At 58.6% G+C, this 24308-nt stretch overlaps 1 protein-coding gene across 2 annotated transcripts; it reads left to right on the plus strand.

The window, feature by feature from the left end:
• Positions 1-11116: 11116 nt before the first annotated feature.
• On the plus strand, positions 11117-21858 carry LOC135447907 (glycine receptor subunit alpha-4-like). Of its 2 annotated transcripts, XM_064713111.1 has the most exons (10): positions 11117-11331; positions 13761-13894; positions 14436-14503; positions 15179-15402; positions 15520-15602; positions 15793-15933; positions 16015-16229; positions 16456-16605; positions 17492-17587; positions 20249-21858. In XM_064713111.1, exons 1-10 carry the CDS (start codon positions 11249-11251, stop codon positions 20525-20527), a joined length of 1473 nt encoding a protein of 490 aa, XP_064569181.1. In that variant the 5' UTR covers positions 11117-11248; the 3' UTR covers positions 20528-21858. The 2 variants fall into 2 exon arrangements, with proteins under 2 accessions (XP_064569181.1, XP_064569182.1); XM_064713112.1 differs by lacking the exon at positions 17492-17587 and having other exon boundaries at positions 11120-11331.
• The last annotated feature ends 2450 nt before the right edge of the window (positions 21859-24308 follow it).

Consider the following 24308-nt stretch of genomic DNA (forward strand, 5'->3'; position numbering starts at 1 on the left):
ACCCTGGGGCAGTGAGCAATTGCATCCAAACCCCCGGGAAATGAAGGAATTAGGCAGGAGCCCTCACTAACAGAGCCTGGCACTGCCACATGCCCCTGGTGAGGTGTGTGGGGGGCTGGCAGGGCAGGGCAGGGCTTGGAGGGGGTTTTCCTTCCCCAGCACCCCCAATCTGCACTGAGGTGCTGCAAAGGCTGCACCAAAGTGAAGGGTTTGGATGGGCACACACACATCCCTAAATACACTCTCAGTGAGGAAAGGATTCCCTGGAATTTTTGTGGGTTTTTCTCCTGACAGCTGCAGCCCAGACTCAGGCTTCCCCTGGGCCCTGGGACTGGGGGGACAAGGAGGGGACATCAGTGGCAAAGGCACAGACACACAGGCACTGCTGGCTCATCCACTCCACTGCTTTAGGGCAAAGCAGTGGCATGGAAAAGCAAGGAGGAGCATGTGGGGCAGGGGAGCAGAGCATCCTGCTGTCCCTCTCTGTGTGCAGCCACCATCACCAGAGGCTGTCACTGAGGTGATTGATTGTCACTGTGGTGATTGTCACTGCCACTGTCACTGTCCCATCGCTCTGGTGGCACAGCACAGCCTCCTGCCTGTCCCACCCCCTCCCAGCACACGCTGGGCAGGCAGAGAGCCCTCCCTGGGGTGGGCTCAGCTGGGAGAAGGGGCTTTCCTGCAGTTCCAGGGAGGATTTGTATTCCCTGCTGATTGATTTCTTTGCTTACAGCCCCACAGGGGCTGCACTCCTCATTTTCTGCACTCCTCGTTTTCTGCACTCCTCATTTTCTGCACTCCCCTGGGCATGGGGCTTGGCTTTCAAAGATGCACAGTGGCCAAAATCAGGATGTGCTGACCCTGCAGCCCCTGCAGTGTGCTCCCCACAGTGCAGGCACAGCCCTGGGTACCCCAAGAGGCAGCAGCAGCGGCACGTGCAGTGCCTTTATCCATTATACATCTGTCAGCAGGAGAAACCCCAGCCCATCGTGTCACAGCTCAGAGCCTTGCTGCTATTTTTAGCCACTCTCTTTCCCGGTCAGGATGAATTTCTTGTCATCTGCTGCTGATTTTAGCTCTGCTTTTCTCTCACCTTCCTGCCCCACCTCACCCACTGTGGTGGTGTTCATAGGGGTCCCAGGATGAGGGAAGAGATGAGGATCTGACTCCATGGTTCAGAAGGCTGGTTTATTATTTTATTATATATATTATATTAAAAGAAAATTATATATTAAAACTATACTAAATAATAGAAGAAAGGATTTAATCAGAAGTCTTGAAAGGAATAGAAAAGAATGATAATAAAATCTTGTGAGTGACCAGAGAGTCCGAGCCAGCTGACTGTGATTGGCCATTAATTAAAAACAACCACATGAGACCAATCCCAGATGCACCTGTTGCATTCCACAGCAGCAGATAATCATTGTTTACATTTTGTTCCTGAGGCCTCTCAGCTTCTCAGGGAGGAAAAATCCTAAGGAAAGGATTTTTCAAAAGAGATGTCTGTGACAAGCTTATAGGACCTGGCTCAAGGAGATCATTATCTCAAGGTGTCCCCGACAGAACCAGGAGGTGACAGTGCCATGGGCAGGCTGTGCTGGCTGCAGCAGTGTCTGTCTGTCCGTCCGTCTGTCTGTCCGTCCGTCTGTCCACCCCTGCCGGGATGCCGAGGGCTCTCCCGGAGCCAGCCCCGCTCACTCTGCCCGCCCTGGCTGTCCTCACCGTCCTGTCGGTGTTCCCGGCGCGCTGCAAAATGTGCTAATAAAAATTACATTTAAAAAGGAAGGAAGGAGCTGCTAGAGGCTGTCAGAGGACAGGGGAGGAGTGCTGAAGGACAGACAGACAGGGCAGTGCTGCAGGATGACAGGGAAAGGGAAAGGGAAAGGGAAAGGGAAAGGGAAAGGGAAAGGGAAAGGGAAAGGGAGAGGCCAAAACCCTTGTGAGGCTCAGCAAGGGCTGGGCACAGGGTGGGGTCCTGCCCCCTGAGCCCCCCAGGGATGCTCTGGGGCTCTCCCAGAGCAGGCAGGGTTGAGGCAGTGCAACAAAGCCCTGCTGGATAACCCAGGTACAAAGCTCTCCCAGCTGGCACCAGCCCTCAGCCCTGCCTGTCCTGGCTTTCCTGGGAGCACAGGGGCACCAGGAGGTGCTGGCCAGCAGGGATGGCACCGAGATGAGCTCACCTCCCACGCAGTCACCCTCCAGAGAAGCTGAGCAGATGTCTGCCCTTCTGTTTGGTGTCTCTGGCTGATGTTCCCTCTGCAGGAGCCTGACTTTTCAAACCTACCCAGTTTTTAAGTTTGGGAGAGCTTGTCCAGCCTGTGCTCCGTGTCTGGCTCGCTGCTGGGGGCAGCAGGGACCAGGGCAGGGTGCCTGCCATCCCAGAGGTGACGCTGCAGGAGCCTCCCTGCTGTCCCACACCTTCCCAGGCTGTGTCACCCAGGTGAGTGTGAGCGTGTTCGCACTCCCATCCAGTGAGCAGGGGTCCCAGGATGAGGGAGGAGATGAGGATCTGACTCCATGTTTCAGAAGGCTGATTTATTATTTTATGATATATATTACATTAAAACTATACTAAAAAAATAGAAGGAAGGGTTTCATCAGAAGGCTGGCTAAGAATAGAAAAAGAAGGAATGATAACAAAGGTTTGTGGCTTGGACAGAGTCCAAACCAGCTCACTGTGATTGGCCATTAATTAGAAACAACCACATGAGACCAATCACAGATGCACCTGTTGCATTCCACAGCAGCAGATAACCATTGTTTACATTTTGTTCCTGAGGCCTCTCAGCTTCTCAGGAGGAAGAATCCTAAGGAAAGGATTTTCCATAGAAGATGTCTGTGACGGGTGTGTGCAGTTTCAGGCTGTGTTTGTGCCTGGGGGATCAGCTGCAGAGCCCAGGGCACACCCAGCAGTGCCAGCAGTGCCAGGTGCAGTGCCCTCACCAGGGCCAGGCACTGGAACCCTTCCTGGCTGCTCACTGCTCCTTTTATCCACCAAACAGCTCTGTTATTTACTGCAGAAACTGGGGATAATACAGTGGTGCAAACAACTCTCTTAGTCAGGTTTCTAATTTCAAAAGAAACTCCCACAAAGCCTCTCACTCGGTGCAGTGAGTCCCTCAGATTAATTACAGGTTGGTGGAGAAGGTGATTTCTTTTCCCCTGGCTCCTTTTCCAGCAGATTTGCCTTTCACATCCACTGCCTTTCTCCTTGATTTTCTCCCTACTGGAGGGTAAACAGATGCCTCACTCTGATCTTTTCCAGGCTGTTCATTACTCTCTCACTCTGCCTTTCGTGGGGTCACATTCTTGAACTGTTCTCATTTACTTTTCAGAAAATCCTGGAAGGGAAAGACAAATGCCATCCTGCCTCCCTGGCAGGAGGGGGTGGGAGATGAGAACAGCAAACAGAGCCCAGGATTGCTCTGTCCCTGTGGAGCTGCACTGGGCTCTGTAGAGGGAAGAGCAGCAATGCCAGCACCAGCCTCAGCTCTGGGCTGTCCCCATTTATTTCTTGCTGCCCATTTGAAAAGGCTCAGGTGAATTCATGTGCTCCCAAATGTCAGGACCCAGGACATCCCTCTGGCTGTCCAGGATGGCCAGGACCCCATCTCCACCACAAAGGCCAAGCTGGGCATGGAGGGGAGTGGCAGGGGCACAGGACTGGGGGAAGAGGGCACAGGGCCTGCTTATTCTTTCTTATTCTTTCTTATTCTTTCTTATTCTTTCTTATTCTTCCTTATTCTTTCTTATTCTTCCTTATTCTTCCTTATTCTTCCTTATCCTTCCTTATTCTTCCTTATTCTCTTATTCCTTCTTATTCTTTCTTATTCTTCCTTATCCTTTCTTATTCTTCCTTATTCTTTCTTATTCTCTTATTCTTCCTTATTCTTCCTTATTCTTTCTCTCCTGCATTTGCCACCTGATGTGAAATGTTCCATTTTCCAAACTTGTCTCTCCTGGGGGTCTCTGGTTAAGGCAGAACCCAAACCAGTCCCACCCAGTGAGGTGGGGCAGGCAGCCTGCAGGGAATGGCCCACAGCACAGCCCCAGGCTCTGCTCCTGGTGATCTCCTGGTGATGTCCTGCTGCTCTCCAGCTTGGAGATTGCAGGGACTGAGGGCAGGGGAGCTGTGGAAGGTAGAACAGTGAGCAGAGCTCATCAAACCCCAGCGCTGCTGCTGCAGGGAGAGATGTGCATCACCATGGCAACCCTGGCCAAGGATGCTCAGAGCTGGGCACCCCAATTGGGGGTGCCATGCTGGGCCTGTCCCCAGTGCCCCAGTGCCACCCTCAGCCCAGCCCTGCTGAGGCTCTGGTCTGGCACGGCAGCTCCTCCTTCCCCTGCTCAGAGCTGCAGAGGCTGAGGGGCAGGCAGGGTCAGGGCTGAGGGTCCTGCAGTGTCAAATCCAGTGGATTTTCTCCAGAGACATTGGAAATGCTGGAGGCAGCCAGAGCAGGGTCAGGCCAGCACCCTGGGGAAGGGAGGTGTCCTCTGAAGGGTTGGGATCTGTGCCAGCCTTTGCTGCTGTCCCTAAGAGTCTTGCTTGACACTTATCTAAATTAAATCTCCCTGTTCATCCTGCTGCCTTGCCAAGGTCACAGGATCAGGCAGTGCCATTGCTCCAGCCTTCCTCTGCCTGCAGCTCCCTCCTCTCCTGCTCTGCCTGCAAACACAGCCCCCAGGGTCCCCCCAAAGCAGCTGGAGTTGGGACCAGCATCTCAGTTCACCTTGCAATCCTCTCTGGGTCACCCTGCCCTGCCTAGTGAGGCTCTGGCTCCTGCTGGCACTGCCACACAAACACTGAGCCCCACTGGAGTCCCCAGGGCCCCCTGTGCCCTCCTCCTGCACCACGGTGCCACCTTCCTTCAGGAGCAGCCCCAAACATCCCCACAGCCTGTCACCTTCCAGGCCACAGCAGCACTAGGGCCAGTGCTCCAGATTGCAAGGCAAGATGTTTTCTGTTACCATCTGTATGGCAGTTGTCTTCTGTTCATTGGGCAGTTTGCCTTATCTCTTCCACACCCACTCCTCCCTCGGGAGGGGACATTGCTGATAACAGCTATTGAATGTCCCTGCATGGCTGATAAGAACTACAGCATCCCATTGGGAGGTGTGAGCCCAGAGGGAGGAGCCAAACATTCCTACCTGGATATAATCTGGAGATTCTGGAACACCAGCACAACTTCTCCACTGGATTCTCCAGAGGAACAGCAGCTGCCTCTTCTCCCACTGGATCTTCAGAGGAAGAATCCATCCTTCTCTACAGGATCCTGCTCCAGCAGAACCACCCCTGACACTGCAGGAGGGCTGAGCCACAATTCCAATGGGACTGCTGCCAACACCCTGACCCACAGGGTGTCAGGCTGGGTTCTGACTCTGTCAGTGTTGTTCTAGTGTACTGCATTTTTTATTTGATCCTTTTATTTCCTTCCCTGTTAAATAACTGTTATTTCCTGCTCCCATATTTTTGCCTGAGAGCCCCTTAATTTAAAATTTACAGCAGTTCAGAGGGGTGGGAAGGGTTTACATTCTCCATTTCAAGAGAGGCTCCTGCCTTGCCTTCCAAACCAAGAGAGCCAGAGACAGGAGGTCTGCAGCCCATGGAGAGGTAAAGGGAAGTCTGCACCATCCACTCCATGTCTTCAGGCCAGAGTGGCACTCACTTGGTTGGATGTGATGGTTGGGATGTACACAAAATAATTCCTTGAGAACCTGCCACAAAATAAAATAAATATGTTAGATGAGGATAGGCACCTGTTGGTGAGGGGATGGTTTTGAAGAACAAGCACTGGGCTCTCCTTTCTTTGATGGCTTTCAGAAGACCTGAATGGCCTCCAGCATGCAGGGAAGGGACTCAGGGGCTCCAGGATGCTTTGAGTGATCTGCTTGGAAGGGCAGAGAGGAGCAGGACTGAGCTGGATCCTGCAGGACTGAGCTGCTCCCCATGGCCAGGAGAGCACTGGGAGAATGGGGCTGACCCTGATGGATTCTGCCATGCTGGGGTTGCATCCAAGCCTCAGAGAGGCTCCTCAGCCCTGTCCCCTCCAGCCACCAACTCTGGAGTCCCAAACCCAGCAGCTCAGACACACAGGGACAGGGAAGGGCCCTCTCTGATGTCCCCCCACAGCTGTATGGAGGGTCTGGGGCACATTTCCTCAGCACATGCAGCAGCCCCACAAGCACAGTGCTGGGCTGAGTGCTCAGGCCTCACCTCACTGTGCCCCATTGGGAAAACGAGCCCAGTTACAGCATCCCACTCCTGAGGAGCCCCCAGATGGGCCCAAGTGACCTTCTGGGATCATCAGAGAACCCAGTGCTGGCCCGAAACACAGCTCAGAGAGCTCACTGAGGGTGCTCTGTCCCCACAGAGTATTTTGGGGACTGATGGATGAGCAGCTGCATCTGGCACAGCCCTGGAGAGAGGTGCCAGGTCACTCGGAGCCAGAGGAGAGGTGACCTCTGTGCCTGGCTGCTCACAGAGCAGGAGGGGCAGCCCTGGGGCCGCTGGCAGGGCCAGCCCAGCTGGATGGTGCAGCTGCCCTTGGCCAGTCCCCAGCACAGAGCATCCCTGCCCAGCCTGCACAGCCCACCCCAGCACCAGCAGCTGGGGTATTTTTAGCCTGGAAAAGTGCCACAAAATCATAGAGCAACATTTTCTGGAGTTGGGACCAGCGTCTCAGTTCACCTTGCAATTCTCTCTGGGTCACCCTGCCCTGCCTAGTGAGGCTCTGGCTCCTGCTGGCACTGCCACACAAACACTGAGCCCCACTGGAGTCCCCAGGGCCCCCTGTGCCCTCCTCCTGCACCACGGTGCCTCCTTCCTTCAGGAGCAGCCCCAAACATCCCCACAGCCTGTCACCTTCCAGGCCACAGAGAAGATAATAGTAGAAATAGCAGAAATAGTAGAAATAGCAGAAATAGCAGAAATAGGAGAAATAGTAGAATCCACCCCACTTGCCAACTTCGAATGCCGATCCTCTCTAATATCATCCTAATCATTAAGAAGCTATGAACCAGCATTAGCCTTTTAAGCTAAAGAAAGAGGGTTTCCCCCTCCTTAATGGTAGACTTCAACTAAACCCTAGCCCCTGATATTTTATCATGCTCACTTCATGACTCTCTTTAATTATCCAACCCAAATTCCTGTCATTCGTATCAATAAATCCCCTCCTAGCAAACCACCCATCACTCCGAGCACCACCCCCTGAACCTGACCATGAACTTAAGCTTCTTTTACCAATTTCCAAGCCCATCCCTCCTAGGAATCCCACATCCTGCCCTGTCCCTGTGGTGGCTACACCTGAGCCCAGAGCCTGTTTGCCCTGCTGAGGAGCAGGGGCATGGTTGGGCTCTGGTGCCTGTGGGGCTCAATCCATCCACCAAAACACCTCTACAGCTGCTCATCCCTTCACTGTTTATTGCAATGAGATGATTTTTGCTCCTGCAGGGAAAGGAAAGTACCCACAGCCTGTTAGACAGCTTCTCCAGGGAAAGGCAGGAGCAGCAGGACACTGGAAAAGCAGTGACAGCACAGTGCCCACCCTGGGCTCACTCTGGGCAGCCATGGGGAGCTGCAGGCTGGCAGCACTGCACAGCCACCCACCAGGGTGTGTTGTCTCCAGCATTAATTTCACACCTCATTAAATGCCTCCAAATGTTTGCTTTGGGGGAGTGTGCCTCCGTGTCCCCCAGGGTGGAGGGGATGTGCTCTCCCCCTGTGCAGCACATGGGTTTTCCTGTTTGTTTTGCTGCTTTCCTTAGAAACAGTGCTGAGACTGTGCCTGCTCTCCCTTAATTTCACTTGTCAGAGGATTAAAAGAGGGAAAGGAGAGCTGACATGGCCCTAAACTGAAGGCAACAGAGAGCCTGAATCTTTCACAAGGACTGCTTTGCTCCCCAGGGCTCATTAAGCATTTAAGCAGTTGGTCCAGAGGATGCACAGCAGCCCTGGCACGCTGGCAGAGCCCTCTGCACGCAGCAGCTCTGCTTCACACCTTGCTTTCTGCAAAAGAAAACTCCAGTCCTGGGGAAAAAGTGACAGGAGGATGTCCAGAGCTGGCTGGGAGCCTTGGGAGCCTTGGGAGAGGGAAGTCAGGAGAGAACGAGGAGACAGGATGGAGGTGCTGTGATGTGGTGTGCTCTAATTACAGCAAGCCCATCCTCCCAGAGCATCAGACTGTGCCTGATGAAAGGCAGGGCTGTTTCCCTGCCCAGCCCTTCACTGGGGTTGGGGCTGAGGGCTGCAGAGCCAGCAGTGCCCCCAAACCAGGAGCTGATCACTGAGGTGCTTCCAAGCCCTCCCCAGAGCAAATGACCCTCCAAGCCTGCTGGAGCAGGCTGCTCAAAGCCCACCACAAACCTGTGCCCACCTGGAGATTCTGTCCCTCCTGGTATTTCAGGGCTTCCAGGCTCCAGGGCAAAGGCAAATCTGTGCTCACTCCAAAGGAGGAGCCAAGGATGAGTGGGAAGCAGCAGGATGACTTTGTGGTCCTGCATGAATAGCAAAGTGCTTTCCTTTGCCTGCTGTCCTTCCCCTCCCTCACCCCTCAGCACAAATAGCACAGAGCAGGTCTTTATCCTGAAACTGAGCTTAAGCACCTGAACCTTTTTTCTCTGGAAAAAAGCCCAAACCTGTTTTCAGGGGGTTGAATGACTCACTCCCACCTTGTAATGGTGTTGTCTGCAAATACACCTCAGGGTTTCATTTATCAGACAGGATTCAGTCTGTAGATGTGGCAATGCAGAGAGGGGCTGGGGCAGTGTGGATTGGCACAGCCCTTCCCCAGGCTGCAGATTTGAGGCAGGGAAGTGTCTGGCCTCAAAGGAGCAGGCTGATGTGAACTCAGAGACAGTGGAGGGAAAGGAAATAGATCCCCCACTTTTCTGGCCATCTGAGCAAGCCCAGTCTCTGCTGCCTGCATGTCTCCTGTCAGCAGAGCCTGCATGGTGACAGGGACAGCTTTGGGGATGCCCCTGGGGGCTGGACCAGCCTGGACCAGAGTGTGTTCTCTGCCCCCTGCCCCTGCCAGCCCTGCAGCCCCAGGACAAGCTGGTGGTGGATGCCTGGAGCCCAATGCTGACAGCTGCCTGATGGCTGCAGTCCTGACTGTTTACACAAAAACCAACTCATGCCTTGATTTGAGGGATATGGGGGATAAGCCTATCCCTGTCACTCCCAAAAATGCCCTGCTCAGGATGAGGCACCGTCCTGGCATCCCCTGGGCACTCTCTGTTTGTGCAGCTCCTGCTCCATCCCCGGGCCAGCCAGCAGCGAATCAGCACTGCCTGCGCCCTCCTGGTGGGATGCTCGCTGCCTTCACTTGCTCAGAGCTTGTTTTCAGCGCTGCTCTCAGCACTCCTCACCGTGCTGGCTGCCTGCAGAGCTGCAAGGAGGGCAGCAGGGCTGTGGCTGCAGCATCCCCACGGTGCTGCCCACCTGGGAGCCTCCTTGGCCTCTCCCAGAGCCCCGTTAGCCCAGCCCTGCTGACCACAGCATGTGCACCCATGCCCTGGAGCTGCTCACCTTGAGCTCCCATGCTCGTGGCCACCTGGCACGCTGGCCCCACAGCCTCTGTGACCATCCTCAGGCCCCTCAGGGACACCATGCTTGTGCCTCAGTTTCTCCAGAGAGCAGAGAGGGAGCACTGGCTGCCCTCCTGCCAGTGTCAGGTCAGTTTAGCTGGACAGCGTCAGGAGAGGAGCTGTCACACCGTGTGTGTTTGCTCTGCTCCCTGGGGCTCCCCGCTGTCCCTGCCCCTCCTGGCACCGTGGCACCGCAAACATTAATGGCAACGGTAATCAGAGGAGACTTCTCCAGCTCCTGCTGCTGGGGGAGCTGATCAGAGGGGATGGGGACCCTGCACAGCACCTCGGGCCAGGTGTCCTCTGGCCAGCAGCCCCCTGTGCCCTGTGCTGGGACAGCACCCTGGGCTGGCTTCACACAGCCCTCAGCCACACTGCCCTCCCAGCAAAGCCTTGGGAGCTCTCCAGGCCCTGTGCAGCCCCTTGCTTGCCCTGGGAGAGGAGGCACAGGGGGCACCGTGCCCTCCTTCCCCGCTGAGCTCCTCCTCTGTGGGCCCCTGCAGCAATGGCTTTGTACAGCAGCTCCCAGCCATTACCAGACTGCAATTAATACAAACAAATGAGATCAGCCAGCCACAGCAGAGTGAACAGAAACCTGACTGACATATCTGCCAGGAATCATTTATTCTGCGCTTTTATCTTTTTTAAATACTATTTACTTCCTTGCAAATTAATCACGGATTGCCTTGGAGCAGAGGTGACTCTGCGGCTCGGCCGGGTGGCCTCAGGGGACCGGGCAAAGGCAGCCGAGCACCGAGTCCCGGCCCGGGCTGTGGTTATCAGGCAGCTCCGCTCCCTCTGCCTTGGCTGCCCTGTCCCCGGCAGCCGCTGCAGCTCCTGAATCACACAGACATGAGTGTCGGTGTTGTGCTCTCCGAGGAGCTCACCCAGGACAGTCCTGTCCATCCGCTGAGCCCTGGGAAAGGCGCAGGAGGGACCTGAGCTGCGGCCCCAAGGCCGGGCACAAGGGTTTGGGGGCCCGGTTTTCCCCAGGTGCTCCCCCCATCCGACGGGCAGCTCCTCTGGGACATCCCTCATCCCTGTACATCCCTGAGCCCGCACATCCCTCAGCCCCGCACATCCCTCAGCCCCGCACATCCCTCAGCTCCGCACATCCCTGAGCCCCGCATATCCCTCATCCCGGCACATCCCTCATTCCCGCACATCCCTCAGCCCCGCACGTCCTCTGATCCCGGTACGGTTCTCTCCCTCCGAGGGTCCCTCGCACATCCATCGGCTCTGCCCCATCCCTCGCCCCCTCCAGCCCCGAGCCCGGTGCGCCCCGAGACCCCCCCAGCCCCCGCCGGGGCCGCTCCCTCCCCGCACCGGGATCCCCCCCGAGGGCCGCGGGCTCCGGGCCGGGGACAGAGGCCCCGAGGGGCCGGGGAGGAGGCGGGCACCGGGCCGGAGCCCCCCACCCACCGCCGCTCCCGCCTCCTCCCCGCCGCGGCGGGCGAAGCTCCGCCCGGCTCCCGGGGCCCGCAGCCGGCCGGCGCCCACCCCGCGGCGGGCGCCCGGACTATGAGGAGCGGGAGCGGGCGGGGGGCGGCGGCAGCGGCCCCGGTGCGGCCCCGGTGCGGCGGGAGCGGGAGCGGGGACGCCGCCGCCGCCGGCCGGGTCATGCCCGTGCGCCCGGGGCGGCGGGGCTGCGGGCTGCGGCGGGATGGGCGCGCTCCGGGCCGGTGCCCTCGCCTTCCTCCTCCTCCTCCTCCTCGGCTGCCTCCTGCCCCGGCGCGGCCCGCTCAGGTGAGCGCACGGCGCGGGTGCTCGGTGCTGCGCGGGGCTGCGGGACCCCGGCATCCCGACCCCGTCCATCCCCCGGGAGCCGCGATTCCCCCCGGCACACGGGCATCACCCCCTCTGGGAGACAGAGCTCCTGCGGGACCTGGGCATTCCTTCAGACCCGGACCATCCCCGGACCCTTATCCCGACCCCCGATGCGGAGCTGTCTCCGCGGCCTGATGCCCCGGACAGAACGCCCCCAGCTCCTGTCGGGACCTCCCGCAAACCTGGCTTGGCTCCCCATTCCCGGGACCCTGACCCAGCACCCCGGGACCCGGCAGCCTTCTCCCACAGTCCCCACCACACACAGCCAGACCCTGCCTGTCCCCAGCCGCCCCCGAGGGCTCCCCGGGCCAGCGGGAGGGTTACCCACGGGAGAAAGGGACAGCTGAGCCCGTGACAGCCCAGGCAGCTCCGTCCCTGCTGCTGCAAAGCCCCCGAGATGTCCAGATCCTCTCCTGGCTTATGGTGTGTGGGGAAAGGAGAGCTCAGGGCAGACCCTGACCCAGACCCTGGCTCACTCGGGACAGTGGGTGGGTCCCCTGGGTGCAGGAACAACTCTTGGCCCACTTGGATGGAAAATCCAAAGCCCCCAGGTCCCTCTTTCCATCTCTGGGTGTTATCTGGGTGTTATCTGTTATCTGGTCCACCTTGGGTGTTATCTGGGATGAGGCGGGATGCAGGGCAGAGGGGAAGGGAAGGGTTGGAGTCTGCAGGACTCCTGGGCTCAGCCTGATCCCAGTCCCCCTCCCAGCACTCAGCCAGTGTGGCTGGAGGGGCACGGGGGGATTTGTAACGTTTATGGCAGGGAGGGGTAACCCAGAATTGCTTCACGTGCAGAAACTGCCTGTCTCAGGGCAGCGTTTTTAGGCAGACATCAGCGTTTCCAGCCCTGCCATCCACGGGCTCCACAGAGGTGCTGAGTGAGCTGCAGGGCCCCGCGGTGCCCGGCCCGGGTCGGGGCAGAGCCCCCAGGGCAGGCAGCGCTCCAGGCAGGGGCTGTGCCCCAGGGCTGCGCTCCCCTGCCGGGGATGCCGTGGGAAGCAGCTGCACTTTGGGCATTTTGGCATCCCCCACGCTGCTCTGAGCATCCCCGGGGCTGCAGAGCCGCCGTGGCTCTGTTATCTGAGCCTCCTCAAGGAGCTACCTGCCAAGGGAGCCCGGGAGCCTCCCTGCCACGTGCTGCAGGGGAGAGCCCTCACTGTCCTCTCCTGCGAGAGGACATGGCTCACAGCTCTGTGCCAGGCAGAAGCCTCACTTTAACTCCTTGTTAGCCTGGTCCCTGGCAGCCCTCCTCCCAAAGGCACCATTGCTCGTGCAATTTTGTACCACACAAAATTGCTTGTGCAGCTCCTGGCAGGGAATTCCTCCCAGCCTTTTGCTCTTGATCAGGACGAATCTCAGCTACTCTCTGCTGCCCTTCTCCAATTAGAGGAAAACCTGCCCCACTGGAACATTTTGGTTGTGGCCATTTCTAGCTGGTAAGGTGCACATACCCCCTCTAGGATGAATCTCACCCCTTTGAAAAGAGGCAGGAAGAAGGAACACAGGGTTCCCAGCATCATCCTCTTCTTGCAGTGCTGGGGCTGTAGCTCCAAGCAGGAGTGAGATCCACCTGGGCACAGACCTGGTGGAGTTATAGGCATCATGCAGCAGCACCAGCAGCATGCTCAAAGCTCTTTTGTGTCCAGAGATGTCTGGCTAATCCTCTCCATCACAGCCACATGCCTGGCAATGTGGTGAGTGAACATCTCTCGCATTGTTCCTTGAAATTATCATTATAGACTGACGGGAGGAGAGAAGCTGGCAGGCTAAGATGCATTCACAAAAATATCCCCTCCAGAGTCAGTTTAAATAAATCTCCATCGTCACTCAGAGCGCTGTGTGGGAGAGCTCATCCCCATGGCTGGTGTGGAGGTGGGCTCTGCTGCTCCTCTCCTGCCACATCTCCCTGGCCCCTGGCAGCTGTCAGAACCCAGCTGGACACTCCTCACTCAGGCAGGGACACTGTGTCCCCGAGCCCCCCATGACAGGCACTGGGTGATTGTTTGCTCAGCAACCCAAGCTGAGCTGTAGGTGGAACCTGAGAAGGAGCTGCCTGCTTTCCCTCCAGCACTGGCTCTGCCCTGTCCCCAGGAGCCAGGAGCACCAGCCCCCAGCCCCATGCCAAGGGACGTGGTGGAGCAGGGACAGGCAAAATGCGGGCATGTGACACTCAGGCTGCTGCAGGTAGTGGAAAAAAGCCACCAGGAGCCCAGCAGAGGGAAGGGATCCCCCACCATGCTGACCAGGCACTGGAGTGGATGCAGCACAGGCAACTGAGTGTCCCCAGGGGAGCCCAGAATGTGCCTGCGGACCCCTGGCAGCCGCTGACCTGCCCTCCTGCCCCACAGGCTGGTCTCAGGGAGGGAGGAGATTAAAGCTGGCTCCCGAGGTTCAGCCCAGCCCATGTCACCCTCTGATTTCCTGGACAAGCTCATGGGACGAACCTCAGGGTACGACGCCCGCATTCGACCCAACTTCAAAGGTAAGAGGGGGGATGTGAGGGCTCCAAACCTGGCAGGTCCTGGCAGCTTATGGCTGCCCAAACCCAGGGCCTTTGGGGCAGGATCCTGCTCCACGTCCCTGTCCCAACACCCTGCCCAGAGTCCCGGCTGTCCTGCCAGCCCTGTGTGCTTGCTAGGCTGGCAGCATGGGCATGCTGGGGTCATCCCAGCCCCGGGGGTGGCCTCACAGGAGGGGACGCCTGTGTGCCTTCAGCGTGTCCCCAGGGGTGGCTCCAGCAGAGGGGATGCCTGTGTGCCTTCAGGAGCGGTGTCCCCGGTGTCCCCAGGGGTGGCCCTAGAAGGAGGGGACGCCTGTGTGCCTTCAGCGTGTCCCCAGGGGTGGCCCCACAGGAGGGGATGCCTGTGTGCCTTCAGGAGCAGTGTCCCTGGTGTCCCCAGGGGTGGCCCTAGAAGGAGGGGACGCCTGTGTGCCTTCAGGCACGCAGCAGGAGCGGTGTCCCCGCGTGTGCCCGCACGTGTCTCAGCAGCCAGCAGCAAGAGGAGGCTCACGCTGTTTTCCAGGTCCGCCTGTCAACGTGACGTGCAACATCTTCATCAACAGCTTTGGCTCCGTCACTGAAACCACCATGGTGAGAGTTTGGGCAGCCTCTCCCAGAGCCTCAGGGCTGGCAGGGGCTGTGCTGGGGAGGGTGTGGGTCCCAGTGCCCATGGCTGTGCTTACAGGGCTCCTGTGACCCCTTCTGGCACCACACTGGGGACATGCAAAGCCATAGCACGTGGCTGTGGCTTTCCTGGGGTCAGCTAACACAAGCTTGGCTATGTGGGTCACATTCCCTGTGCCTGAGCTGGAAGAAAGAGCCCCCCAAAGGGTCACAGTGGGGCAGATGGATGTAATCTCCTGCCATCCTGAACCTCCTTGGGTGCATGAGAAACACATCAGAGGAAGTCCCAGGGCAAAAATATTTCCTATTTGTGCTTCTGCAAAAGCCTTAATACTATCAACAGTCCCACAGAGCCATGTGCAGAATGCTGCAGGCAGCAGTTACTGGTCTTCCACCTCCTCCTCCTTCTCTCAGCTGCTATGGCCTTGGCTTTTTAATTTTCCCTGGCTGCTAGCAGCACGGAAAGGCTCCTGAGCTGCCCCTGCTCCCTGCTTTATTAGTGGCAGGAACACAGCAACAGCAGGGCTGAGCCTCAGTGGAAACAGCCCCTTCCACCCCTCCTCCATCCCTTCCTCCTCCTCCTCCTCCTCCTCCTCCCTGGGCCCCGGGGGTGCTCTCACTGACTGCTGCCCCCTGTGCCAGGACTACCGGGTGAACGTGTTCCTGCGGCAGCAGTGGAACGATCCCCGCCTGGCCTACCGGGAGTACCCCGACGACTCCCTCGACCTCGACCCCTCCATGCTCGACTCCATCTGGAAGCCAGACTTGTTCTTTGCCAACGAGAAAGGGGCCAATTTCCACGAGGTCACCACTGACAACAAGCTCCTGCGCATCTTCAAGAATGGCAACGTGCTCTACAGCATTAGGTAGAACCTTCCCCTCTGGTGCAGTGCCTGAGTGGGGAGGCAAAGCTTTCCCCTGGCCTTCCATGTGGTGACTTTTCCCCAGCTCCAACAACTCCCTCCTTTCCTCTGCCTCCTCAGGCTGACCCTGATCCTGTCCTGCCCCATGGACCTCAAGAATTTCCCCATGGACATCCAGACATGTACCATGCAGCTGGAGAGTTGTGAGTACCTTGGGGGGGTTCAAGCTGTGCTTCATTTCCCTCTTCCCATCCCATGCCCTCCCATTCCATGCCATCCCAAAAGCTGGCAGCTCACTTTTTCTGAGGGACATGAGCAGGAAAAAGCAGTTGTTCAGGGTGGGGTTGAACGGGGTGCATGTCCCCATCCCATGGCTCCCTACATCCCCTCCAGTTGGCTACACTATGAACGACCTCATCTTCGAGTGGCTGGAGGAGCAGGAGGCCGTGCAGGTGGCAGAGGGCTTGACACTCCCACAGTTCATCCTCAGGGATGAGAAGGACCTGGGCTATTGCACCAAGTACTACAACACAGGTGAGCACCCCAGGGACCTGCTGCCACCCCTCCCATGGCCCAGGGGTCCCTCTCGCCCACTGGCGCCATCTTTCCCTGCAGGCAAGTTCACCTGCATCGAGGTGAAGTTCCACCTGGAGAGGCAGATGGGTTACTACCTGATCCAGATGTACATCCCCAGCCTACTCATCGTCATCCTCTCCTGGGTCTCCTTCTGGATCAACATGGATGCGGCACCGGCCCGGGTGGGCTTGGGCATCACCACGGTGCTCACCATGACCACGCAGAGCGCCGGCTCCCGCGCCTCCCTGCCCAAGGTCAGTGCTGCTGCCTGCTGGGCAGCGCCCCAGGGCCAGGGACAGCCTTTCCCTGGCAATGCCTTGGCTTTGGAGCCTCGTCAGCTGGGGGATAACACATGCTGACACAAACACTGGCTACTCTGGCCTGTGTGCCCAGGCTGAGAGGGCTCCCAGCCTCCTGGCAGTGGGGGGAACGAGCAAGGTGGGGGGCAGTGGGTCCCTGAGCCCCCTGTCACCCCGGCAGGTGTCCTATGTGAAGGCCATTGACATCTGGATGGCCGTGTGCCTGCTCTTCGTCTTCGCCGCCTTGCTGGAGTACGCGGCCGTCAACTTCGTGTCGCGCCAGCACAAGGAGTTCATGCGCCTGCGCCGCCGCCAGCGACGGCAGAGGATGGTGAGTGTCCCCCTCTCTGACATCTGCTCCTCCTCAGCCCCTGAGGGGACAGCCCAGGGCTGCAGGGACAGTTTCTCATCAGCCTCCAGGGCAGGGCTGTGTTCCATAGCCACAGATGTCTCCTTTGGCACACCAGGGACCCACAGGCACTGCAGCACAGGGCTCAGCACCCATGGCCCTGCTTAGGGTGCTGTCCTTCTCCTGCTGGGACATCCTCGGGCTCTGCTTCCTCTAAAAATTCAGAAAAATAAGCAGTGAGGATGGGGGAAACCAGCCTTTCCCCTTATGTGCAGCCCCAAATCTGGGCTCTTTGGCAGTGACAGGGACTCACTGCTATGTCAGGGAGAAAAATGCAGAAAAATAAGCAGTGAGGATGAGGGAAACCAGGTTTTCTCCTTACATGCAGCCCCAAACCTGGGCTCCTTAGCGGCGACAGGGACTCATGCTGTGTCAGGGAGGGAGCTGGTGGCACCCAGGGACAGGTGTGGGCTGCAGATGGGAGCGCAGCAGGATCTGGAGAGGCAGGATCCCTCACTCATGGAAATGGTCCTCGCCTCTGTCAGCCCACCAACACAGGCATCAGGCCTGCAAGAAGCTTGGGGTCGGCATGTGGCTGCCTCACTCTCATTTTAAGCAGCCTGTGAGGCACCATGGAAGACACGAGTACACACACACAAACCTTCACACACACAGCATCCCATGCCACCAAATCCCTTCAGCACGTGCTGAAGACAGATCCCAGTGCCAGGGCACACTGGTGGGGCTCATTCCCCCCAACACAGAGCCCCCATCTCCCCCCACCACCCCCACCCCGGCACCCAGAGCCGCTGCCCCGGGTCACCCGCTGTCCTGTTTCTGTTTGGTGCACACTGCTGGATGCCACAAGGGCCTGAGCAGCGGCACGGCCAGCCTGGAGTCCCTGCGGCAGCCGAGCAGCCGGCGCAGCAGCGAGCACACCTACGCGACGCTCTGCAGCTCCCGGGTAAAGCACGACCCTGCGGCAGCCCCCGTGCTTCCCCAGCCAGCCTCACCCTCCCCTCCCCACAGGAGCCCCCAGGAGCAGCCCTGGGGGCAGCAAGGGGCTCTGGAAGAAGCAGGATAGTGATTAGCACAGAGTATGTGCCCATAGGATGTGGCTGATGGGTGAGGGTTTGGGCAGCCTGTCCCAGTGCCTCAGGGCTGGCAGGGGCTGTGCTGGGAGCGTGGGAGTCCCCAGTGCCCATGGCTCTGCTTACAGGGCTCCTGTGACCCCTTCTGGCACCACACCGGTGGTGTGCCTCTTCCCACAGGCCAAGCCATAGCACATGGCTGTGGCTTTCCTGGGGTCAGCTAACACAAGCTTGGCTATGTGGGTCACATTCCCTGGGCTCAAACGTGTTGAGAGAGGGATGGGAACGGAGCAGATTTCCCTGTGGAACCCCAACTCCATGCCTTGGGTTCCCCTTTGGTAAAGCAGCACCAGCACAGTCCCCTTTGCTGAGGGTGAGTGATGCTGAGGGTGATGATGCTGAGGGTGAGTGAGCCCAGCTCCCCAGCCATGCCCACAGCTCAGGCAGGGTGAGGGCTCTGCCTCCCTGCAGGCAGGTTCCAGGCACTCCCTGCTCTGTTGGTTCCTCACAGCCCCGTCGCCCACCAAGGGCCTTCTGAGGCAGGGAGGAGAGAAAGCAAGATGCAGCCACACTGGTTTGGGGCTGGGGTTGTTCTTTAGGTGGGACAAACGAAGCTTCCCCAGGGTCTTGCTGCTGTCCCCACCCCAAACTGAGAGAGGACAGCTGCCTGCAGTCCCTCCTGCACAGGCAGCTGCTCAGGGCTCATAAGCATTTTGAGGCACAGGGAGAAGTGTGGGGCAGGGCAAGCTCCCAGGGTGTTGGGGAGATGCAGGGGATCAACCACAGCTTCAGGGAGGAGATCAGACCTGGTCACCCTCACCTCCTCTGCACCATCATCAGCCCTTGGATGCCAGGAGAGGCATCTTTGCCTTTCACAGATGACTCCTGGAGAGCAGCACCCAGCCAGGGCAGGGAGGAGGAGGCTCTGTCCAACCCAAGAAACGTGTGCTGGCTTAGAACAGACCAAAGTGAGGCTGCAGAGCTCCCTGGGGTGCTGCTGGCACAGCACTGGATGCAGCCAGGAGCACCCTGGGGTGCTGCTCAGTCAGAGACGGGAGCAGAGCCCTGCTACACACAGCTCCTGTGCCTGAGAAAGCACAGCCCGGGTCTCACAGCCTGAGGGCAAATACCTCCCGCAGACCACCTAAATCCAGGCTCAGGAACCCTGGGCTGGGGGAGCAGCTGCTGGTCCCCAGAGCACACAGAGCACCCAGGTCCCACCATCCAGAGGGGCTGCAGGCACTCAGCCTGAGGCAGGGAAATAAAACTGTACTGCAAATGAGAACTGACCTCAGCAATCTGAGCCACTGCTGCTCTTCCCGCTGTAAAATCTTGCTTAGCCTGTGGATTGCTGAGTTAAATAAAGATGCCAGGGTACAAACTCTCTGCATGAGAGCCCCCGTGCCGGCCGAGTGCCTGCAGGGGTTGATCTCAGCAGGCAGCCCCTGTGTCCTGGAGGGCAGTGCTGGCCAGAGATGGTGTTTGGGATCCCAAACAGCACCCAGACACAAAGTGAGGCACTGACTGCAGCAGGCTTTGGAAGAAAGAACCCACCAAAGCCAGATACAGCACCAGCAAAGGCAGAGGGGAGCCACAGAGACCAAATGAGTCCAGGGGCTCAGCAAAAAGCCAGATGTGCAGCCTGTACTTGCACATGCCCATCCCTCATCACATCTCTGCACACATTACCCTCTCCAAGGCTAAAACAAGGCAAGTGGCTCGCAGTGCACAGCTGTCGATGGGGAGGAGGGCAGGCACTGCTGGCCAGCCCCTGAGGCACCCAGTCGGTGCCCTGAACAATGGCAGTGGGCTGCAGCCAGGGACTCTCACGGCAGTTCTGCAGCCTTGATCATGAACACACAATTCCATGGGCACGTTGCCCCCTCTGCCAGCCAGGGGAGAGAGAAGCTGAGCAAGGGCAGAAAGACCAGCAGAGTCCAGCTCTCTCAGCCTCCCTCCTCTGCTGCCCCAGGCAATCTCTGCCAAGCAGCCATGGGGAGAAATGAGGGCTTGGGTTCTTGGAGGGACTGGGGTGCCCTGCAAGCCCTGGTGGTAGCCAGGTTCCTGCATCCTTGCCCTACTCTGCCCCAGAAAGCTGCCTGTCTCCTCCTATTCACCATCACAGTCACATTTCCACCGCACAGCAAACACAGCACATTCACAGCAGTGCCTGCACACCTCAGCTCCCTGCACCCAATGCACCCTGCACCCCTATGGGCCCCCTTCCAGCAGTTCAGCTCCCATCCCTCTGGCTGCCAGAGCTGGGAGGAAGCTGGGGGGATGTGAGGGTCGGGTTGCCTTTGGATACAACTAAACACGTGCTGGATGAGAAGGCAGGGGCTCAGTGCTCACCCCTGCCCTGTGCACAGACAGCACTGGGAGCTCCTGCCTCTGCCTGCATGGCTGAGCTGTGTGACAGAGCTGCCAGTCTGGCACAGCACCCAGCACCCAGCACCAGGGGTGTGCAGGACGTGCAGCCTCCCCCCGCAGCACCGGCACCACCGTGCCCTGCCTGACCGCCTTTCCTTCGGCAGGAGGAAGAGCTGAGCCGTGAGAGCCGCTTCTACCTGCGGGGCTACGGGCTGGGCCCCTGCCTGCAGCCCAAGGAGGGGGCTGGGGAGGGCCCCGGAGCGTTCAGCCCCCCGGCCGTGCTGCGGGAAGGGGAGAGCCTCCACAGGCGCTACCTGGACCGCGCCAAGCGCATCGACACCGTCTCCAGAGCCGTCTTCCCCTTCACCTTCCTGCTCTTCAACATCTTCTACTGGGTGGTTTACAAAGTGCTGCGCTCAGAGGACATCCACATGGTGCCCTGAGGCTGGAAAAGTAGGACTGACTGCCTCTCGGTGTCACCCCACAGTGTGCTCAGGTGCCACAGGCTCAGCCAGAACTGCATTTCCCTCTGTCCCGGAGCGGTGGCACAGCTGGGCTGGGCCTCAGAGCCTGGATGTGTGGCAGCCCCTGTGCCCCTGTGGATTTTGTGGCACAAAGTGGGGGGATCAACAATCACAGGTCCCCACGGTCAGCTGGAGAGAGGAACCCCTCCTGCTTCCTGCATGGTGTCACCCCAGGTACCCCGGGATGCTGTGCTATCAGGGCAGGGAAACACCCCAGGAATGCTGTGCTGTCAGGGATAGGGGAACAACCATACCAGGAATGCTGTGCTGTCAGGGAACAGGGGAACAACCATACCCTAAGAATGCTGTGCTGTCAGGGAACAGGGGAACAACCATACCCTAGGAATGCTGTGCTGCTGGGGGAACCCTGAGTAGCCAGGGGCACAGGAGAGCCCTGGGTACTTTGGCAGAGCCAGTGGCCAGAAAACATCACCTTCCAGAAAAAATATTCTCTCCCTTTTCCACACCTACCCTGTTAGGCTGCTGCTTCTCCAGCCTGCATCACTGAGCTGTGGGGCAGGGATCAGGCTGCAATTCTCTGCTCTGGCCTGGAGCTTGCTTGCAGGAAAGAGCAGGCAGCAGCCCTACCTGGACTGTGCAGGATGCTGGCTGTGCCCCCCTAGCCCCTGCCCAGCAATGCAGCCCCAGCCAGCTCCAGCACACAGCAAAGTAGCAGGCTGGGGATGCTGCCCTCCCTGCAGAGCTCAGAACTGCCCGTGGTGCCCAGGACTGCAGGATTGTGGCAGGGACAGTGGGCAGGAGGCTCTGTTTGCTCCAAGGACAGGCCAGCCCTGAGGCAGGCAGCAGGCAAGCTCAGTCCTGCTGAAGGGGCCCAGATGGCCACTGCAGTTGCAGATGGGAGTCACTTGGCACTGGGGAGATGGCACTGCATTATCAGCAGGGTAGGGCCCACAGCCTGTCTTCCAAGGGAGATTTTGGGATGAAAGCAGTGGGGAAAGCTTGGCCAATCCTTTTGGAGGAGCAGAGTGAGTGGTGGCATCCCCAGACTGCTGCATTCCCACAGCACCACAGTGCCAGAAGAGAGATGGAGGTGAAAATTGCCCCATTCCTCAGCCTAGCATCTGGGTGCAGCATCCCCTGGCAGGTTCATCCCTAATGTTCCTCCATTGGAGAGGAGAGCAACTGGAACCCCAACAGGACAAGCTCAGCAAGGCTCCCAGCCCTCCAAACCTGGATACCCTCCATGCTTTGCAGGAAATAAAAGCAGCAGGTGATGCTTAAGTCCTCCAGAGAGGAGTGTGGTGATGCTCTCCTTTCCCTCTGCCCTCAGGAGGTTGCAGCCCAGCAGGTCCCATTGCCATGGGTGCAGGAGAGGGCCCAGAGTCTTCCAGGCTGGGCAGGATGGAAATAGAATTCACCCGTTTTCCTTAAGGGCTGTGGTGGCCCCATGGCACAGTGAGTGCTCCAGTGATCCACCTGCCATGGTGGAATGGACCCTGCAAGGCAGGGGGACATGGGCAGGAGGCCAGCACTGCCTTCTGACACCAGACCCAGGCAGAAACCCCTGCTGTGATCCCTGGCCTGGCTCCTCAGGCACCACTCATCCCCCTCTTCCTTGCAGGACTGACCAGCAGCACCATCCCCTGAGCCCCACAGAGTGCTCAGCCACATGCACCCATTCCACACATGGGGCAAGCAGAGAAGTGGCCCCAGGCCACCCCATGAGGGGACAGAGGGACCCACAAGAACAGGCTGAGCCAGCTCCATCCCATTGCCAGCCCTGTGCATGCCCCCCCTGCCATGGGGCTCCCCATGGGTTCCCACCATGTGTTCAGGCCAGACTTGCTTTGGGGAGCCCCATTTGGAGGCACCCTGGGCTCCCCAGCACCCGAGGCAGTGCCAATCAGGCAGGTACCAGTGTCTGAGCAGCACCCACAGGCACTGGGTGGCCATGCCAGCCTCCTGCAGTGGTGGGTTTTTAAACAGCATCGATCTTCCTACGCAAATAAAGCTTTCTGGGATTTTCGTGCTGTGTGCTGGGGATTTGTCTCTGCCAAGAACACTGCAGCCAGCTCCCACTCACAGCGTGGGGAGGGGACAAGGGCACAATGCCCTGTGGGGACAGGAGCCCTGACCCACCATTATACTCATACAGATATCATTACTCTCCAGGGGTGATTTTTCTGACACAACTGATCACTGTCACATTTAACTCCCACGTGGGAGATGCCAGAACGGCTGGGCAGGAGCCCCCTGCAAGCCCTCAGCCCCAAATCTCCTCACTTTCTGTCTCCCCCAGCTCTGTGGGTGCTCCCCACAGTCACCCCAGCCCTTTTCTCCCACCCAGGCTTGGCCAGGGGACAGGACCCGAGATGAGGCGGAGCTGGGGGGGGTCCCAGCTCTGCGGTGGAGCTCAGACACCCGAGCATGTGCAGCATCCCCAAGCAAACCTCCCTGTGTGGCCCCTCAGCCCCTTCACTCGGCTTGCTGGGCAGGAGCCAAGCTTACAGAGCTGCCAGCTGTCCTGGGGGGCTTACGCCAGCCCTGCAGTGCCACCCGGGGCCGGGGCTTTTGTCCCCAGCTGGTGCAGGGGTGGGCAGAGCCCGCAGCTGAGGGCTGAGCGCCCGAGCAAACATCAATCTCCCTCTGTGCTCCCGGCCAAGTCTCACAGAGCAGCTCTGTTGGTACCTCGCAGCCCCATCGCCCTTCTGGGGCAGGGAGGAGAGAAAGCAAGCTGCACCACGCTGCTTTGGGGCTGGGGTTGTTCTTTAGGTGGGAAAAATGAAGCTTCCCCGGGGTCTTGCTGCTGTTCCCACCCCAAACTGAGAGAGGACACAGCCAAGGGGAGAGCTGGGAGGTATTCCACACCAGTACGGTGTCCCCAGTTCCTTCACTCCCTGCTCTGGAGTCAGGACATCACATCTGAGCACTCAGACAAACACTGCAGTCAGCCCTGAGCCATTCAGCTCCAGGAATTACCAAAAAAAAAAGAAAAATGTAAAAACCCAACACATCCCTCCCAAGCCAAAGCCCCCAGGTCCCAGGCACTGCTCACAGCAAAGTGGGGAGCTCATTTCTGGCATCACACTTGGAAAGGCATAAGGGCACCACCCCGTGGCTCTGCAGGTATCTGTGGTTCAGTGTCCCTGGGGGCAATTTCAGAGTCGGGAGCAGCACTCAGGCCCTGCCCTTGGTGCTCCCAGCTCCCCAGTTTGAACTGGGAGTCACTGGGACACCCTCACAGCTGCAGGGCTGCCACTGCCCTCCAGCACAAAGCTCCAGTGGGTCCCTCACATCTTGGGATGGGGGTTCTGAGCCCCATGTCCTCTCACAGCATGGCCAGGGACCAGCCCAGGTGGCTCAGCCCCTCAGCAACGCTCACAGTCTTTGGACAGAATCAGTTTTTTTATTTCCTGTTCAAGGCTGTGCATTGGTGGTGCATCCCAGCCACCACAGACAGCAGCTGTGGGCACAGCACCAACAGCCATGGCCAAGTTAATTACTGGTTTAAAAGGAAGTTAATGAAGTTAACACCAGGTTAATGGAACTCCCAGACAGCAAAATGAGCATCAGCAGCACTGGCAGCTTCCCAGCTCCTGCTTGCAGCAGGGCCAGGAGCACACACAGGTTGGGGACAGCTCAGCCCCGTGCCAGCCCCAAGGGACCATGTGGGGCCAAGGAAATGTGCCTTGGGCTGGGCACTGCAGTGACATGCCAGCCTGGCCCCTGCCCCAGCACC

This window comes from Zonotrichia leucophrys, chromosome 4A (assembly GCF_028769735.1).
Source record: "Zonotrichia leucophrys gambelii isolate GWCS_2022_RI chromosome 4A, RI_Zleu_2.0, whole genome shotgun sequence".
NCBI lineage: Eukaryota > Metazoa > Chordata > Aves > Passeriformes > Passerellidae > Zonotrichia > Zonotrichia leucophrys.